General features: G+C 39.2%; 1 protein-coding gene across 2 annotated transcripts in view; it reads left to right on the top strand.

The window, feature by feature from the left end:
• Nucleotides 1–19697, top strand: part of LOC118360521 (low-density lipoprotein receptor-related protein 1-like) — a 260259-nt gene that overhangs the window by 229965 nt on the left and 10597 nt on the right. For both annotated transcript variants that reach the window (XM_052484956.1, XM_052484955.1), the window contains exons 74-84: nt 215–352; nt 530–667; nt 944–1063; nt 8152–8438; nt 11980–12161; nt 12600–12706; nt 12921–13040; nt 13298–13474; nt 13923–14063; nt 14221–14394; nt 16255–16416. In XM_052484956.1, coding sequence (XP_052340916.1) covers nt 215–352; nt 530–667; nt 944–1063; nt 8152–8438; nt 11980–12161; nt 12600–12706; nt 12921–13040; nt 13298–13474; nt 13923–14063; nt 14221–14394; nt 16255–16416 — 1746 coding nt within the window. The remainder of the gene's footprint in view (nt 1–214; nt 353–529; nt 668–943; nt 1064–8151; nt 8439–11979; nt 12162–12599; nt 12707–12920; nt 13041–13297; nt 13475–13922; nt 14064–14220; nt 14395–16254; nt 16417–19697) is intronic.

The raw sequence follows: 19697 nt of genomic DNA, 5'->3' as shown, positions 1-19697 counted from the left end.
GAGAGGTTCCATCGTTACACCTACCGTACCACTTATGTTACCTATGACAGAATGCAAATCCAATACAGGGCTTCATCGTCCTTTTATTCAGTGGTATGCAATTATAGACATTGGATCAGAGTGGTTGTGTTCATTTAATTCAATAGACATTTAATACACCTTTATTTATCCCCTCAGGAGCAATGTGATGGTTGGTCTATGTGTGTTTTCTCAGAGCCCCCTCCAGCCCAGCCTACCTGTGACAAGGATGAGTTCCTGTGTGCCAATGGCAGGTGCATTAGCTCCAGCCTGCGCTGTAACTTCTTCAATGACTGTGAGGACTACGGTTCAGATGAGATCCACTGCAAGACAGGTGACCCCAAGTCATGACTGGTTAACACATCACCATGTCTACTGTTCTAATGGCATGTTGGAGAAGACAGCGTTGGTTTCTTTTTCTCACACAATGTTCCGTTAACCTTCCAATGGCTCAACACTGTTGTGTATCAACATTTTCTTCTCTGCCTGTGGTGTGTCTCTGACCCTGCAGACACCAAGCTGAACAACTGCAGGAGTAACAGGACTCTGTGTGGGGACGGGGACGAGGCACACTGTGTCAGCAACCAGACAGACTCCTTCTGCTCCTGCAAACCAGGCTTCCAGAAGACTGCTCATAACACCTGTGAAGGTACACTCCACACACCAGGATGTCCTCTACAGGGTCAAGCGTATTACACACACCAGGATGTCCTCTACAGGGTCAAGCTTATTACACACGTGTTACAAACAGTATCTACTGGGATATCTCACTTTCAATCCCATATCCCAAAATATCATCACAAGGTTACAAGCCCACATTTCATGTACACTCGCTCACTCAGAGCTCAATCAGTATATTTCAAATATACTTACACTTCAAATGCTAATTGAGGTACCTCAATTATTAACCCCTGACCCCTCTCAGATAAGAATGAGTGTAAGCAGTTTGGGGTGTGCTCCCACATGTGCAACAACACCAAGGGATCCTACAAGTGTAGCTGCCACAAACACTTCACCAGGATCAACGACACCTGCAAGGCTGACAGTAAGTAGCATATTCTTCCAGTGGTGTAGTGTTCTTCTAGTAGTGTAGTGTTCTTCTAGTAGTGTAGTGTTCTTCTAGTAGTGTAGTGTTCTTCTAGTAGTGTAGTGTTCTTCTAGTAGTGTAGTGTTCTTCAAGTAGTGTTCTTCTAGTAGTGTAGTGTTCTTCTAGTAGTGTAGTGTTCTTCTAGTAGTGTAGTGTTATTCTAGTAGTGTAGTGTTCTTCTAGTAGTGTCGTGTTCTTCTAGTAGTGTAGTGTTCTTCTAGTAGTGTTATTCTAGTAGTGTAGTGTTCTTCTAGTAGTGTCGTGTTCTTCTAGTAGTTTAGTGTTCTTCTAGTAGTGTTATTCTAGTAGTGTAGTGTTCTGCTAGCAGTGTAGTGTTCTTCTAGTACTGTCGTGTTCTTCTAGTAGTGTAGTGTTTTTCTAGTAGTGTAGTGTTCTTCTAGTAGTGTAGTGTTATTCTAGTAGTGTAGTGTTCTTCTAGTAGTGTAGTGTTCTACTAGTAGTGTAGTGTTCTTCTAGTGGTGTTCTTCTAGTAGTGTAGTGTTCTTCTAGTAGTGTAGTGTTCTTCTAGTAGTGTAGTGTTCTTCTAGTAGTGTAGTGTTCTTCTAGTGGTGTTATTCTAGTAGTGTAGTGTTCTTCTAGTAGTGTTCTTCTAGTAGTGTAGTGTTCTTCTAGTAGTGTCGTGTTCTTCTTGTAGTGTCGTGTTCTTCTAGTAGTGTAGTGTTCTTCTAGTAGTGTCGTGTTCTTCTAGTAGTGTAGTGTTCTTCTAGTAGTGTTATTCTAGTAGTGTAGTGTTCTTCTAGTAGTGTAGTGTTCTTCTAGTAGTGTAGTGTTCTTCTAGTAGTGTTATTCTAGTAGTGTAGTGTTCTTCTAGTAGTGTCGTGTTCTTCTAGTAGTTTAGTGTTCTTCTAGTAGTGTTATTCTAGTAGTGTAGTGTTCTGCTAGCAGTGTAGTGTTCTTCTAGTACTGTCGTGTTCTTCTAGTAGTGTAGTGTTTTTCTAGTAGTGTAGTGTTCTTCTAGTAGTGTAGTGTTATTCTAGTAGTGTAGTGTTCTTCTAGTAGTGTAGTGTTCTACTAGTAGTGTAGTGTTCTTCTAGTGGTGTTCTTCTAGTAGTGTAGTGTTCTTCTAGTAGTGTAGTGTTCTTCTAGTAGTGTAGTGTTCTTCTAGTAGTGTAGTGTTCTTCTAGTGGTGTTATTCTAGTAGTGTAGTGTTCTTCTAGTAGTGTTCTTCTAGTAGTGTAGTGTTCTTCTAGTAGTGTCGTGTTCTTCTTGTAGTGTCGTGTTCTTCTAGTAGTGTAGTGTTCTTCTAGTAGTGTTCTTCTAGTAGTGTAGTGTCCTTCTAGTAATGTAGTGTCCTTCTAGCAGTGTAGTGTTATTCTAGTAGTGTGGTGTCCTTCTAGTAGTGTGGTGTTCTTCTAGTAGTGTACTTCTAGTAGTGTTATTCTAGTAGTGTAGTGTTCTTCGAGTAGTGTTATTCTAGTAGTGTACTTCTAGTAGTGTAGTGTTATTATAGTAGTGTAGTGTTCTTCTAGTAGTGTTATTCTAGTAGTGTAGTGTTCTTCAAGTAGTGTGGTGTGATTCTAGTAGTGTACTTCTAGTAGTGTAGTGTTCTTCTAGTAGTGTGGTGTTCTTCTAGTAGTGTTTTTCTAGTAGTGTAGTGTTCTTCTAGTAGTGTAATGTTTTTCTAGTAGTGTACTTCTAGTAGTGTAGTGTTCTTCTAGTAGTGTGGTGTTCTTCTAGTAGTGTTCTTCTAGTAGTGTAGTGTTCTTCAAGTAGTGTGGTGTGATTCTAGTAGTGTACTTCTAGTAGTCTAGTGTTCTTCTAGTAGTGTTATTCTAGTAGTGTTCTTCTAATAGTGTTCTTCTAGTAGTGTAGTGTTTTTCTAGTTGTGTACTTCTAGTAGTGTAGTGTCATTCTAGTAGTGTAGTGTCCTTCTAGCAGTGTAGTGTTCTTATTGTGGTGTTCTTCTAGTAGTGTAGTGTTCTTCTAGTAGTGTTCTTCTAGGAGTGTAGTGCCCTTCTAGTAGTGTTCTTCTAGTAGTGTAGTGTTCTTCTAGTAGTTTAGTGTTCTTCTAGTAGTGTAGTGTTCTTATAGTGGTGTTCTTCTAGTAGTTTAGTGTTCTTCTGGTAGTGTAGTGTTCTTATAGTGGTGTTCTTCTAGTAGTGTAGTGTTCTTCTAGTGGTGTTCTTCTAGTACTGTTCTTCTAGTAGTATAGTGTTCTTCTAGTAGTTTAGTGTTATTCTAGTAGTGTAGTGTTCTTCTAGTAGTGTAGTGTTCTTCTAGTAGTGTTCTTCTAGTAGTGTTCTTCTAGTAGTGTAGTGTTCTTCTAGTAGTGTAGTGTTCTTCTAGTAGTGTTCTTCTAGTAGTGTTCTTCTAGTAGTGTAGTGTTCTTCTAGTAGTGTAGTGTTCTTCTAGTAGTGTTATTCTAGTAGTGTAGTGTTATTCTAGTAGTGTCGTGTTCTTCTAGTAGTTTAGTGTTCTTCTAGTAGTGTTATTCTAGTAGTGTAGTGTTCTTCTAGTAGTGTCGTGTTCTTCTAGTAGTTTAGTGTTCTTCTAGTAGTGTAGTGTTTTTCTAGTAGTGTAGTGTTCTTCTAGTAGTGTAGTGTTCTTCTAGTAGTGTAGTGTTATTCTAGTAGTGTAGTGTTCTTCTAGTAGTGTAGTGTTCTACTAGTAGTGTAGTGTTCTTCTAGTGGTGTTCTTCTAGTAGTGTAGTGTTCTTCTAGTAGTGTAGTGTTCTTCTAGTGGTGTTATTCTAGTAGTGTAGTGTTTTTCTAGTAGTGTTCTTCTAGTAGTGTAGTGTTCTTCTAGTAGTGTCGTGTTCTTCTCGTAGTGTCGTGTTCTTCTAGTAGTGTAGTGTTCTTCTAGTAGTGTGGTGTTCTTCTAGTAATGTAGTGTCCTTCTAGCAGTGTAGTGTTCTTCTAGTAGTGTGGTGTTCTTCTAGTAGTGTACTTCTAGTAGTGTTATTCTAGTAGTGTAGTGTTCTTCGAGTAGTGTTATTCTAGTAGTGTACTTCTAGTAGTGTAGTGTTCTTATAGTAGTGTAGTGTTCTTCTAGTAGTGTTTTTCTAGTAGTGTAGTGTTCTTCTAGTAGTGTAATGTTTTTCTAGTAGTGTTCTTCTAGTAGTGGAGTGTTCTTCAAGTAGTGTGGTGTGATTCTAGTAGTGTACTTCTAGTAGTCTAGTGTTATTCTAGTAGTGTTATTCTAGTAGTGTTCTTCTAATAGTGTTCTTCTAGTAGTGTAGTGTTTTTCTAGTTGTGTACTTCTAGTAGTGTAGTGTCATTCTAGTAGTGTAGTGTCCTTCTAGCAGTGTAGTGTGATTCTAGTAGTGTAGTGTTCTTATTGTGGTGTTCTTCTAGTAGTGTAATGTTCTTCTAGTAGTGTTCTTCTAGTAGTGTAGTGTCCTTCTAGTAGTGTTCTTCTAGTAGTGTAGTGTTCTTCTAGTAGTTTAGTGTTCTTCTAGTAGTGTAGTGTTCTTCTAGTGGTGTTATTCTAGTAGTGTAGTGTTCTTCTAGTAGTGTTCTTCTAGTAGTGTAGTGTTCTTCTAGTAGTGTCGTGTTCTTCTTGTAGTGTCGTGTTCTTCTAGTAGTGTAGTGTTCTTCTAGTAGTGTTCTTCTAGTAGTGTAGTGTCCTTCTAGTAATGTAGTGTCCTTCTAGCAGTGTAGTGTTATTCTAGTAGTGTGGTGTCCTTCTAGTAGTGTGGTGTTCTTCTAGTAGTGTACTTCTAGTAGTGTTATTCTAGTAGTGTAGTGTTCTTCGAGTAGTGTTATTCTAGTAGTGTACTTCTAGTAGTGTAGTGTTATTATAGTAGTGTAGTGTTCTTCTAGTAGTGTTATTCTAGTAGTGTAGTGTTCTTCAAGTAGTGTGGTGTGATTCTAGTAGTGTACTTCTAGTAGTGTAGTGTTCTTCTAGTAGTGTGGTGTTCTTCTAGTAGTGTTTTTCTAGTAGTGTAGTGTTCTTCTAGTAGTGTAATGTTTTTCTAGTAGTGTACTTCTAGTAGTGTAGTGTTCTTCTAGTAGTGTGGTGTTCTTCTAGTAGTGTTCTTCTAGTAGTGTAGTGTTCTTCAAGTAGTGTGGTGTGATTCTAGTAGTGTACTTCTAGTAGTCTAGTGTTCTTCTAGTAGTGTTATTCTAGTAGTGTTCTTCTAATAGTGTTCTTCTAGTAGTGTAGTGTTTTTCTAGTTGTGTACTTCTAGTAGTGTAGTGTCATTCTAGTAGTGTAGTGTCCTTCTAGCAGTGTAGTGTTCTTATTGTGGTGTTCTTCTAGTAGTGTAGTGTTCTTCTAGTAGTGTTCTTCTAGGAGTGTAGTGCCCTTCTAGTAGTGTTCTTCTAGTAGTGTAGTGTTCTTCTAGTAGTTTAGTGTTCTTCTAGTAGTGTAGTGTTCTTATAGTGGTGTTCTTCTAGTAGTTTAGTGTTCTTCTGGTAGTGTAGTGTTCTTATAGTGGTGTTCTTCTAGTAGTGTAGTGTTCTTCTAGTGGTGTTCTTCTAGTACTGTTCTTCTAGTAGTATAGTGTTCTTCTAGTAGTTTAGTGTTATTCTAGTAGTGTAGTGTTCTTCTAGTAGTGTAGTGTTCTTCTAGTAGTGTTCTTCTAGTAGTGTTCTTCTAGTAGTGTAGTGTTCTTCTAGTAGTGTAGTGTTCTTCTAGTAGTGTTCTTCTAGTAGTGTTCTTCTAGTAGTGTAGTGTTCTTCTAGTAGTGTAGTGTTCTTCTAGTAGTGTTATTCTAGTAGTGTAGTGTTATTCTAGTAGTGTCGTGTTCTTCTAGTAGTTTAGTGTTCTTCTAGTAGTGTTATTCTAGTAGTGTAGTGTTCTTCTAGTAGTGTCGTGTTCTTCTAGTAGTTTAGTGTTCTTCTAGTAGTGTAGTGTTTTCTAGTAGTGTAGTGTTCTTCTAGTAGTGTAGTGTTCTTCTAGTAGTGTAGTGTTATTCTAGTAGTGTAGTGTTCTTCTAGTAGTGTAGTGTTCTACTAGTAGTGTAGTGTTCTTCTAGTGGTGTTCTTCTAGTAGTGTAGTGTTCTTCTAGTAGTGTAGTGTTCTTCTAGTGGTGTTATTCTAGTAGTGTAGTGTTTTTCTAGTAGTGTTCTTCTAGTAGTGTAGTGTTCTTCTAGTAGTGTCGTGTTCTTCTCGTAGTGTCGTGTTCTTCTAGTAGTGTAGTGTTCTTCTAGTAGTGTGGTGTTCTTCTAGTAATGTAGTGTCCTTCTAGCAGTGTAGTGTTCTTCTAGTAGTGTGGTGTTCTTCTAGTAGTGTACTTCTAGTAGTGTTATTCTAGTAGTGTAGTGTTCTTCGAGTAGTGTTATTCTAGTAGTGTACTTCTAGTAGTGTAGTGTTCTTATAGTAGTGTAGTGTTCTTCTAGTAGTGTTTTTCTAGTAGTGTAGTGTTCTTCTAGTAGTGTAATGTTTTTCTAGTAGTGTTCTTCTAGTAGTGGAGTGTTCTTCAAGTAGTGTGGTGTGATTCTAGTAGTGTACTTCTAGTAGTCTAGTGTTATTCTAGTAGTGTTATTCTAGTAGTGTTCTTCTAATAGTGTTCTTCTAGTAGTGTAGTGTTTTTCTAGTTGTGTACTTCTAGTAGTGTAGTGTCATTCTAGTAGTGTAGTGTCCTTCTAGCAGTGTAGTGTGATTCTAGTAGTGTAGTGTTCTTATTGTGGTGTTCTTCTAGTAGTGTAATGTTCTTCTAGTAGTGTTCTTCTAGTAGTGTAGTGTCCTTCTAGTAGTGTTCTTCTAGTAGTGTAGTGTTCTTCTAGTAGTTTAGTGTTCTTCTAGTAGTGTAGTGTTCTTATAGTGGTGTTCTTCTAGTAGTGTAGTGTTCTTCTAGTGGTGTTCTTCTAGTACTGTTCTTCTAGTAGTGTAGTGTTCTTCTAGTAGTTTAGTGTTCTTCTAGTAGTGTAGTGTTCTTCTAGTAGTGTAGTGTTCTTATAGTGGTGTTCTTCTAGTAGTGTTTTTCTAGTAGTGTAGTGTTCTTCTAGTAGTTTCGTGTTATTGTAGTAGTGTAGTGTCCTTCTAGTAGTGTAGTGTTCTTCTAGTAGTTTAGTGTTCTTCTAGTAGTGTAGTGTTCTTCTAGTAGTGTAGTGTCCTTCTAGTAGTGTAGTGTTATTCTAGTAGTGTTATTCTAGTAGTGTTCTTCTAGTAGTTTAGTGTTCTAGTAGTGTAGTGTTCGTATAGTAGTGTAGTGTTCGTATAGTAGTGTAGTGTTCTTCTAGTAGTGTGGTGTTCTTCTAGTAGTGTAGTGTTCTTCTAGTAGTGTAGGGTCCTTATAGTAGTGTAGTGTTATTCTAGTAGTGTAGTGTTCTTATAGCAGTTTAGTGTTCTTCTAGTAGTGTTCTTCTAGTAGTGTTCTTCTAGTAGTGTAGTGTCCTTCTCGTAGTGTTCTTCTAGTAGTGTAGTGTCCTTCTAGTAGTGTTCTTCTAGTAGTGTTATTCTAGTAGTGTAGTGTCCTTCTAGTAGTGTTATTCTAGTAGTGTAGTGTCCTTCTAGTAGTGTACTATCCTTCTAGTAGTGTAGTGTTCTTATAGTGGTGTTCTTCTAGTAGTGTAGTGTCCTTCTAGCAGTGTAGTGTCCTTCTAGTAGTGTAGTGTCCTTCTAGCAGTGTAGTGTCCTTTTAGTAGTGTAGTGTCATTCTAGTAGTGTAGTGTTCTTATAGTGGTGTTCTTCTAGTAGTGTAGTGTCCTTCTAGCAGTGTAGTGTCCTACTAGTAGTGTCCTTCTAGTAGTGTAGTGTCCTTCTAGTAGTGTAGTGTTCTTATAGTGGTGTTCTTCTAGTAGTGTAGTGTCCTTCTAGCAGTGTAGTGTCCTTCTAGTAGTGCAGTGTCCTTCTAGTAGTGTAGTGTCCTTCTAGTAGTGTAGTGTCCTTCTAGCAGTGTAGTGTCCTTCTAGTAGTGTAGTGTTCTTATAGTAGTGTCCTTCTAGCAGTGTAGTGTCCTTTTAGTAGTGTATTTTTCTTCTTCAAATCCTAAATACTTTGAAATAGTGTATTCTTAACCCTTCCTCAGCCACAATGAATGCGTTGACATTTTCATGAATTCTGTGTCGAAGTTCTTTCTTCATTTCCTGACTCCTCTCTCCCTCCTCCCGCCCTTCAACCCTTCCCTCCGGTCTTTCCAGACCAGAACAGTAGCAGACAGGTGCTCTACATCGCTGATGACAACGAGATTCGCAGTCTGGACCCTGGCATGCCCAATTGGCGTTACGAGCAGAGCTTCCAGGGCGATGCCAATGTGCGCATCGATGCCATGGACCTGCACGTCAAGACCAACCGCATCTACTGGACCAACTGGCACACTGGCAGAATCTCCTCCTACGAGCTGCCTTCATCATCGTCATCTTCTGGCACATTGTCAAATACACGCCGTAACCGCCGCCATAGTGAGGGAGGTGTTACTACCCTGGAGGTGAGGCTTGAGTGACACTAACAGGAATGTACGCGTGCGCACACACACACACACAAGGACACACACACTTACACACACACATACTCACATGCCAGCAGCATACCACCCTGCATACCACTGCTGGCTTGCTTGTGAAGCTAAGCAGGGTTGGTCCTGGTCAGTCACTGCATGGGAGACCAGATGCTTCTGGAAGTGGTGTTGGAGAGCCAGTAAGAGGCACTCATTCCTCTGGTCTAAAAAATATCCCAATGCCCCAGGGCAGTAATTGGGGACACTGCCCTCTGTAGGGTGCCGTCTTTCGGATGGGACGTTAAATGGGTATCCTGACTCTCTGAGGTCATTAAAGGTCCCATGGCACTTATTGTAAAAGTAGGGGAGTTAACCCTGGTGTCCTGGCTAAATTCCCAATCTGGCCCTCAAACCATCATGGTCACCTAATAATCCCCAGTTAACAATTGGCTCATTCATCCCCCTCCTCTCCCCTGTAACTATTCCCCAGGTCGTTGCTGTAAATGACAATGTGTTCTCAGTCAACTTACCTGGTAAAATAATGGATTATTTTTTTTTAAATAAACATGTACACACTCACACATGTACACACACACACAAACAAACAGACACACACACTAAAACATGGGCACTGTTATGACATCCTATGTGTGATACAATATACAGTGCCTTGCGAAAGTATTCGGCCCCCTTGAACTTTGCGACTTTTTGCCACATTTCAGGCTTCAAACATAAAGATATAAAACTGTATTTTTTTGTGAAGAATCAACAACAAGTGGGACACAATCATGAAGTGGAACGACATTTATTGGATATTTCTAACTTTTTTAACAAATCAAAAACTGAAAAATTGGGCGTGCAGAATTATTCAGCCCCTTTACTTTCAGTGCAGCAAACTCTCTCCAGAAGTTCAGTGAGGATCTCTGAAAGATCCAATGTTGACCTAAATGACTAATGATGATAAATACAATCCACCTGTGTGTAATCAAGTATCCGTATAAATGCACCTGCACTCAGAGGTCCCTTAAAAGCGCAGAGAGCATCATGAAGAACAAGGAACACACCAGGCAGGTCCGAGATACTGTTGTGAAGAAGTTTAAAGCCGGATTTGGATACAAAAAGATTTCCCAAGCTTTAAACATCCCAAGGAGCACTGTGCAAGTGATAATATTGAAATGGAAGGAGTATCAGACCACTGCAAATCTACCAAGACCTGGCCGTCCCTCTAAACTTTCAGCTCATACAAGGAGAAGACTGATCAGAGATGCAGCCAAGAGGCCCATGATCACTCTGGATGAACTGCAGAGATCTACAGCTGAGGTGGGAGACTCTGTCCATAGGACAACAATCAGTCGTATATTGCACAAATCTGGCCTTTATGGAAGAGTGGCAAGAAGAAAGCCATTTCTTAAAGATATCCATAAAAAGTGTTGTTTAAAGTTTGCCACAGGCTACCTGGGAGACACACCAAACATGTGGAAGAAGGTGCTCTGGTCAGATGAAACCAAAATTGAACTTTTTGGCAACAATGCAAAACGTTATGTTTGGCGTAAAAGCAACACAGCTCATCACCCTGAACACATCATCCCCACAGTCAAACATGGTGGTGGCAGCATCATGGTTTGGGCCTGCTTTTCTTCAGCAGGGACAGGGAAGATTGTTAAAATTGATGGGCAAATGGATGGAGCCAAATACAGGACCATTCTGGAAGAAAACCTGATGGAGTCTGCAAAAGACCTGAGACTGGGACGGAGATTTGTCTTCCAACAAGACAATGATCCAAAACATAAAGCAAAATCTACAATGGAATGGTTCAAAAATAAACATATCCAGGTGTTAGAATGGCCAAGTCAAAGTCCATACTTGAATCCAATCGAATCTGTGGAAAGAACTGAAAACTGCTGTTCACAAATGCTCTCCATCCAACCTCAATGAGCTCGAGCTGTTTTGCAAGGAGGAATGGGAAAAAAATTCAGTCTTTCGATGTGCAAAACTGATAGAGACATACCCCAAGCGACTTACAGCTGTAATCGCAGCGAAAGGTGGCGCTACAAAGTATTAACTTAAGGGGGCTGAATAATTTTGCATGGCCAATTTTTCAGTTTTTAATTTGGTAAATTTAGAAATATCCAATAAATGTCGTTCCACTTCATGATTGTGTCCCACTTGTTGTTGATTCTTCACAAAAAAATACAGTTTTATATCTTTATGTTTGAAGCCTGAAATGTGGCAAAAGGTCGCAAGGTTCAATGGGGCCGAATACTTTCGCAAGGCACTCTAAGTAGAATGCAGTTAGTGCCAAGTCTCATAGTTCAGAAAGGTCTGTTGTTTTCTGTTCACATCATAATGAGATGTACTTAAACATGCCTCTGTCATCTCTCCCTCTGATCAGATTGTAGGTCATCTAAACATCCCACTGTCATCTCTCCCTCTGATCAGATTGTAGGTCATCTAAACATCCCACTGTCACCTCTCCCTCTGATCAGATTGTAGGTCATCTAAACATCCCACTGTCATCTCTCCCTCTGATCAGATTGTAGGGCATCTAAACATCCCACTGTCATCTCTCCCTCTGATCAGATTGTAGGTCATCTAAACATCCCACTGTCACCTCTCCCTCTGATCAGAATGTAGGTCATCTAAACATCCCACTGTCATCTCTCCCTCTGATCAGATTGTAGGTCATCTAAACATGCCTCTGTCATCTCTCCCTCTGACCAGATTGTAGGGCATCTAAACATGCCTCTGTCATCTCTCCCTCTGATCAGATTGTAGGGCATCTAAACATGCCTCTGTCATCTCTCCCTCTGACCAGATTGTAGGGCATCTAAACATGCCTCTGTCATCTCTCCCTCTGATCAGATTGTAGGGCATCTAAACATCCCACTGTCATCTCTCCCTCTGACCAGATTGTAGGTCATCTAAACATCCCACTGTCATCTCTCCCTCTGACCAGATTGTAGGGCATCTAAACATCCCACTGTCATCTCTCCCTCTGACCAGATTGTAGGGCATCTAAACATCCCACTGTCATCTCTCCCTCTGACCAGATTGTAGGGCATCTAAACATCCCACTGTCATCTCTCCCTCTGATCAGATTGTAGGTCATCTAAACATCCCACTGTCATCTCTCCCTCTGACCAGATTGTAGGGCATCTAAACATCCCACTGTCATCTCTCCCTCTGACCAGATTGATTGTAGGGCATCTAAACATCCCACTGTCATCTCTCCCTCTGACCAGATTGTAGGGCATCTAAACATCCCACTGTCATCTCTCCCTCTGACCAGATTGATTGTAGGGCATCTAAACATCCCACTGTCATCTCTCCCTCTGACCAGATTGTAGGGCATCTAAACATCCCACTGTCATCTCTCCCTCTGACCAGATTGTAGGGCATCTAAACATCCCACTGTCATCTCTCCCTCTGACCAGATTGATTGTAGGGCATCTAAACATCCCACTGTCATCTCTCCCTCTGACCAGATTGTAGGGCATCTAAACATCCCACTGTCATCTCTCCCTCTGACCAGATTGTAGGGCATCTAAACATGCCTCGGGGGATAGCGGTGGACTGGGTGGCTGGTAACCTGTACTGGACTGAATCTGGCAGAGATGTGATCGAGGTGGCCCAACTTTCAGGCAAACACCGCAAGACCCTAATCTCAGGCATGATAGACGAGCCTAACGCCATTGTAGTGGACCCCCAGAGAGGGTGAGATTTTTTTAATTGTATTTAACCTTTATTTAAATAGGCAAGTCAGTTAAGAATAAATTCTTATTTACAATTAAGGCCTTTAAGGCCTTATTTACAAACCCTCCCCTAAACTGGACGATGCTGGGCCAATTGTGCACCGCCCTATGGGACTCCTGATCACAGCCGGTTGTGATACAGCCCTGGATCGAAGCTGGGTCTGTAGTGACGCCTCGAGCACTGCGAAGCAGTGCCTTAGACCGATGTACCACTCAGAGACTAGTACCCTTTACCACTACTGAGCCAAGCCCAGCCAACCCCAGCTATATTGAGTTGTCCTAGTTATGCATCCTCCACTGTCCTGGAAAAGACAATGCGAAAATAAATGGAGAAAAAAAATTCTAATAAAAAACGTGTTTCCTGCTGAGCTGTTTTGACTGCGTTTCACTGTGTTCTCAGGACCCTGTACTGGGCCGACTGGGGAAACCACCCTAAGATTGAGACAGCAGCCATGGATGGAACCCTGAGACAGACCCTGGTCCATGAGAACATCCAGTGGCCCACAGGTCTGTATAGCATTAGCGTTGTAGCCTAACATTAGTACTAACACTTAGCATTATACATAGCATTATGCCCTAGCATTAGCATAGTGGTGTAAGTGGTATCATACCTTCTTTCTAGTCACTGTTTGTGTTATCCATGTCCTCTTTAACCCTCCGCTCCTCCTTCCGCTCCTACTCCTCTTCCTCTACCACCACCTCCTCCTTCTCCTCTCTCCAGGTCTGGCGGTAGACTACTTCAATGAGCGCTTGTACTGGGCGGACGCTAAGCTCTCTGTTATCGGGAGCGTGCGACTCAACGGCTCCGACCCTGTCATCTCCGTCACAGGACTCAAAAACAGTTCAGTTCACTACACTAAACTACACTTATCTTAGGGCTGGGGTTCAGTGTAGTTTTATGAGGGTACCACCCATCTTTGCTTCCTACTGAATTTTACATGGGTAACAATTTATGAATTAAAGGATAAGTAGTGAAATTGTATTTTTAAGCAAGCTACAGTTGTCACTGTTTTACAGAGTGGGTTGTCCTTGTTCTGAAAGGGACATATTTAAGGCAGGATTAACAGTTCCTAACTCTCTCTCCTCTTACCTCCCCAGACCTGCTTCATCCGTTCAGCATCGACATCTTTGAGGACTACATATATGGCGTCACCTACATTAATAACTTTGTGTTCCGGGTCAACAAGTTTGGCAAGAGCCCCATGGAGAACCTGACCACTGGCATTAACCACGCCACAGACATTGTCCTTTACCACCGTTACAAACAACCAGAGAGTGAGTGGCTGTCTGCCTACACTATAGCTCATTTCTTTAAATGAAACCCTACTCCCCCATATAGTACACTTATTTTTGACCCTTATCAAACCACCACCGCTAAAAACCGGTAGAGAGTGTCTGTCTGTCTGTCTGTCTGTCTGTCTAGCTGACTCTCTCTCTAGCTGACTCTCTCTCTAGCTGACTCTCTCTCTAGCTGACTCTCTCTCTAGCTGACTCTCTGTCTATGACACACTGTCCATGATATACAGTATTTAACTATCCATTATATACAGTATTCCACATAGTGTTCTTCATCAGACTCCTATTCCCCATAGTGCACTACTGTTGACATCTATTCCACATATGGTTCAGTGGAGTTTAACACATTTTAGTGACGCTTCTCTTGATCCTGTTCTGGTTCTTACTGTCTGTTATCCCTCTGTCTGTTCTCTCTCTGTGTCATTAGTGACCAACCCATGTGACAGGAAGAAGTGTGAATGGTTGTGTCTGCTCAGCCCCAGTGGTCCAGTCTGTACCTGTCCTAACGACCGCGTGGCTGAAAACGGCACATGTGTGGAGAGACCGCCTTCCACACGGTCTCCATTCTGTGAGTACACACGCCCCACTGGGCACACACTGGTTGAATCAACGTTGTTTTCATGTCATTTCAACAAAATGACGTGGACCAGCATGGAATAGATGTTGAATAGACGTTTGGTGCCCAGTGGGACTCTTATCATTAACCTCTCCCCCTCTTCTCCCAGCTCCCCCGTCCGGGCCATGTACAGTCCAGTGCCTGAACGGAGGGAACTGTTTTCTGAACACCAGGCAGCAGGCTAAGTGTCAGTGCCAGCCCAGCTTCACTGGAGAGAGGTGTGAGGTCAACCAGTGTAGAGACTACTGTAAGAATGGAGGAGCCTGCGCTGCCTCAGTCGTAGGTAGGTTACCTGAGCATATACAGTCCTTGGTGTGGCTGCAACTGGCAAACTAGTCTAGGTGCCGGTGGCAGTCATTTTCTATTGCAGACTGTAGGGGCTGCTTTAGGGGGACTGTGGGGACTCTATTGTGCGTTGATATTAATAGGAACCCTTCTAGGATTCAGCCCTATGTGTGTTAAGTGCACGTAAATGGGACATAATTGCCTTTTTTTTCTATGTGTGTTCTGACCTTGAACTTAAGCATGATAATTACATTTTACATTACATTTAAGTCAATAAGCAGACGCTCTTATCCAGAGCGACTTACAAATTGGTGCATACACCTTATGACATCCAGTGGAACAGCCACTTGCATCTAAATCTTTTTTTTGGGGGGGGGGGGGGGAGAAATAACAGGCTATTCACCCACTTGACTTCATTCCCTCATAATTCCACCTTTACGCGGTGAGGAAACCATGAATAAGGCCAAGCAAGCTGCCGGTTCCAAGCGGAAAAGCATCTACTTGATTTTTGCACTGTAATTTATAAATTGATAAGAGCCATTGATAACAGCTTGGTAAATGTGTTATCCATTTAGAGAGTTGGATTGTAAATACACATAGCAATTGTTTTAGTCAAATGTTTCCTTATGATCACTGGAGACGAATGTGAGACCAGTCATGTGGAAGTAAACTGAAAATCATATCAACATGACATGTATTGCATGTTGCTGTCCCTTTTCCACAGTGAAGTGGGCTATAAATAGCTGTGCTGTTATTCAGAATTTGTGTGGATGAAATTTGGAGAGCCAAGCTATATATAGGCTTCTGTAGGGCTGAACCTGCTGAGTTGATGCATGTGCTTTAGATTTTCATTATATTCCCAGCTTTTCTCCATTATTTTACAATGTGTATCATGATAAATATTAGCCACTATCGGGAGCCACCGTCAGTAATACCCACATACATTTATAACTGTCACTTTCGTGTTAATTTCCTTCAATTTGTAGCCTACATTTTGCTTCATTCCATTCCGTTGACCTTTTTCCTCTGTCACTTCTGTGCAGTTGTTCCTGAGGGAGGCTAGTGTTACTGGATCATCGTTGGTTAACGTTGTTTCATTGGAGACATGCAGCCTATTTGAATTATTATGGAACTCAGACCACACGTAACAGGTTCAACCTGGAGCCTGGCGCATGTTGTCGTACAGTTCCATGATTTAATGACGATTCCAGTAGATTTATAGGACTACTGTTCCACCATTATTGTACACTTTTCTCACCTTCCAAAATTCCATGAACTGAATTTGAATATGGCTACTTTCAGGATGAATCAAACCACTATCTTTGATTCATCAATATAGTTTGTGTGTAAAGTCACTCCAAACCATTCATATATACTTTCCGAACCCCAAAATGGCCTAAATCTACAAAATCTCAGTATTTTTATCAGTTGGTGATGAAACGGAGACGAATATGCATATATATATATATATATATCTATAGATGGCTTTCTTTCATTGATCCCTATATTCTGAACCCGTTCTATCAATGTGTTCTAGTGAGTCTGTCGACAAAATTCTAATGAAAGGTACAGCGTATTTAAAGTGATGGCTTAAGATAAATGTACTGACCCTATTGAATGAAAACTCCACAAGAAAATCTGTTGGCCAGCAAGTGGGAGGGTTTTCAGTGGTTGAATTACATTTATTCAGTGTATGCAAGGTAGACACACCTGTAGAGCACACTACGCGCCTGCATTAGGTAAGTCTGAACACCAACTACTGAGAAAGTGCGTAGGAAAGGCGTTGATTTCCTAAATCTGAATTGGGCCCATTTTATTTTGATTTTTTTTCTTATTTAACATGACCCTTTGTTCCCAGGGTCCCCTACCTGCCGTTGTCTGAAGGGCTTCACGGGGCCCCAGTGTAAACTCCACACCTGTCAGGACTACTGTCATAATGGAGGCAACTGCACTGTATCCCAGGGCAACCAGCCCATCTGCCGCTGTCCGCCTGAGTATCTGGGAGACCAGTGTCAATACAGTGAGTGTGTAGTTTATAATGGGTTAATAAGGGATGATTTAAGCAACAATGCCAACCTCTTGAACATCTTGGCCATGTTCTGTTATAATCTCCACCCGGCACAGCCAGAAGAGGACTGGCCACCCCTCAGAACCTGGTTGCTCTCTAGGTTTCTTCCTAGGTTCCTCTCTTTCTAGGGAGTTTTTCCTTGCCACCGTGCTTCTACACCTGCATTGCTTCCTGTTTGGGGTTTTAGGCTGGGTTTCTGTACAGCACTTTGTGACATCGGCTGATGTAAGAAGGGCTTTATAAATACATTTGATTGATTGATCTGTGTAACAGTTTAACTAAATATATAGTTCCTGTATTATAACAGAGTAACTAAATCTATAGTTCCTGTATTATAACAGATGAACTAAATCTATAGTTGTGTATTATAACAGACTAACTAAATCTATAGTTCCTGTATTATGACAGAGTAACTAAATCTATAGTTCCTGTATTATAACAGACTAACTAAATCTATAGTTCCTGTATTATAACAGATTAACTAAATCTATAGTTCCTGTATTATAACAGACTAACTAAATCTATAGTTCCTGTATTATAACAGACTAACTAAATCTATAGTTCCTGTATTATAACAGAGTAACTAAATCTATAGTTCCTGTATTATAACAGAGTAACTAAATATATAGTTCCTGTATTATGACAGAGTAACTAAATCTATAGTTCCTGTATTATAACAGACTAACTAAATCTATAGTTCCTGTATTATAACAGAGTAACTAAATCTATAGTTCCTGTATTATAACAGATGAACTAAATCTATAGTTCCTGTATTATAACAGATGAACTAAATCTATAGTTCCTGTATTATAACAGACTAACTAAATCTATAGTTCCTGTATTATAACAGATGAACTAAATCTATAGTTCCTGTATTATAACAGACTAACTAAATCTGTAGTTCCTGTATTATAACAGACTAACTAAATCTATAGTTCCTGTATTATAACAGACTAACTAAATCTATAGTTCCTGTATTATAACAGACTAACTAAATCTATAGTTCCTGTATTATAACAGACTAACTAAATCTATAGTTCCTGTATTATAACAGACTAACTAAATCTATAGTTCCTGTATTATGACAGAGTAACTAAATCTATAGTTCCTGTATTATAACAGACTAACTAAATCTATAGTTCCTGTATTATAACAGACTAACTAAATCTATAGTTCCTGTATTATAACAGACTAACTAAATCTATAGTTCCTGTATTATGACAGAGTAACTAAATCTATAGTTCCTGTATTATAACAGACTAACTAAATCTATAGTTCCTGTATTATGACAGAGTAACTAAATCTATAGTTCCTGTATTATAACAGACTAACTAAATCTATAGTTCCTGTATTATAACAGATGAACTAAATCTATAGTTGTGTATTATAACAGATGAACTAAATCTATAGTTCCTGTATTATGACAGAGTAACTAAATCTATAGTTCCTGTATTATAACAGACTAACTAAATCTATAGTTCCTGTATTATAACAGATTAACTAAATCTATAGTTCCTGTATTATAACAGACTAACTAAATCTATAGTTCCTGTATTATAACAGACTAACTAAATCTATAGTTCCTGTATTATAACAGATGAACTAAATCTATAGTTCCTGTATTATAACAGATTAACTAAATCTATAGTTCCTGTATTATAACAGATGAACTAAATCTATAGTTCCTGTATTATAACAGACTAACTAAATCTATAGTTCCTGTATTATAACAGATGAACTAAATCTATAGTTCCTGTATTATAACAGATTAACTAAATCTATAGTTCCTGTATTATAACAGATGAACTAAATCTATAGTTCCTGTATTATAACAGACTAACTAAATCTATAGTTCCTGTATTATAACAGAGTAACTAAATATATAGTTCCTGTATTATGACAGAGTAACTAAATCTATAGTTCCTGTATTATAACAGAGTAACTAAATCTATAGTTCCTGTATTATAACAGATGAACTAAATCTATAGTTCCTGTATTATAACAGACTAACTAAATCTATAGTTCCTGTATTATAACAGACTAACTAAATCTATAGTTCCTGTATTATGACAGAGTAACTAAATCTATAGTTCCTGTATTATAACAGATTAACTAAATCTATAGTTCCTGTATTATAACAGATGAACTAAATCTATAGTTCCTGTATTATAACAGACTAACTAAATCTATAGTTCCTGTATTATAACAGAGTAACTAAATCTATAGTTCCTGTATTATGACAGAGTAACTAAATCTATAGTTCCTGTATTATAACAGAGTAACTAAATCTATAGTTCCTGTATTATAACAGAGTAACTAAATATATAGTTCCTGTATTATGACAGAGTAACTAAATCTATAGTTCCTGTATTATAACAGACTAACTAAATCTATAGTTCCTGTATTATAACAGAGTAACTAAATCTATAGTTCCTGTATTATAACAGATGAACTAAATCTATAGTTCCTGTATTATAACAGATGAACTAAATCTATAGTTCCTGTATTATAACAGACTAACTAAATCTATAGTTCCTGTATTATAACAGATGAACTAAATCTATAGTTCCTGTATTATAACAGACTAACTAAATCTGTAGTTCCTGTATTATAACAGACTAACTAAATCTATAGTTCCTGTATTATAACAGACTAACTAAATCTATAGTTCCTGTATTATAACAGACTAACTAAATCTATAGTTCCTGTATTATAACAGACTAACTAAATCTATAGTTCCTGTATTATGACAGAGTAACTAAATCTATAGTTCCTGTATTATAACAGACTAACTAAATCTATAGTTCCTGTATTATAACAGACTAACTAAATCTATAGTTCCTGTATTATAACAGACTAACTAAATCTATAGTTCCTGTATTATGACAGAGTAACTAAATCTATAGTTCCTGTATTATAACAGACTAACTAAATCTATAGTTCCTGTATTATGACAGAGTAACTAAATCTATAGTTCCTGTATTATAACAGACTAACTAAATCTATAGTTCCTGTATTATAACAGATGAACTAAATCTATAGTTGTGTATTATAACAGACTAACTAAATCTATAGTTCCTGTATTATGACAGAGTAACTAAATCTATAGTTCCTGTATTATAACAGACTAACTAAATCTATAGTTCCTGTATTATAACAGATTAACTAAATCTATAGTTCCTGTATTATAACAGACTAACTAAATCTATAGTTCCTGTATTATAACAGACTAA

Source organism: Oncorhynchus keta, chromosome 28 (assembly GCF_023373465.1).
Source record: "Oncorhynchus keta strain PuntledgeMale-10-30-2019 chromosome 28, Oket_V2, whole genome shotgun sequence".
NCBI classification, from domain to species: domain Eukaryota; kingdom Metazoa; phylum Chordata; class Actinopteri; order Salmoniformes; family Salmonidae; genus Oncorhynchus; species Oncorhynchus keta.
Note: the sequence above shows the minus strand (reverse complement) of the source record. Positions and strands in the feature narration are given on the sequence as shown.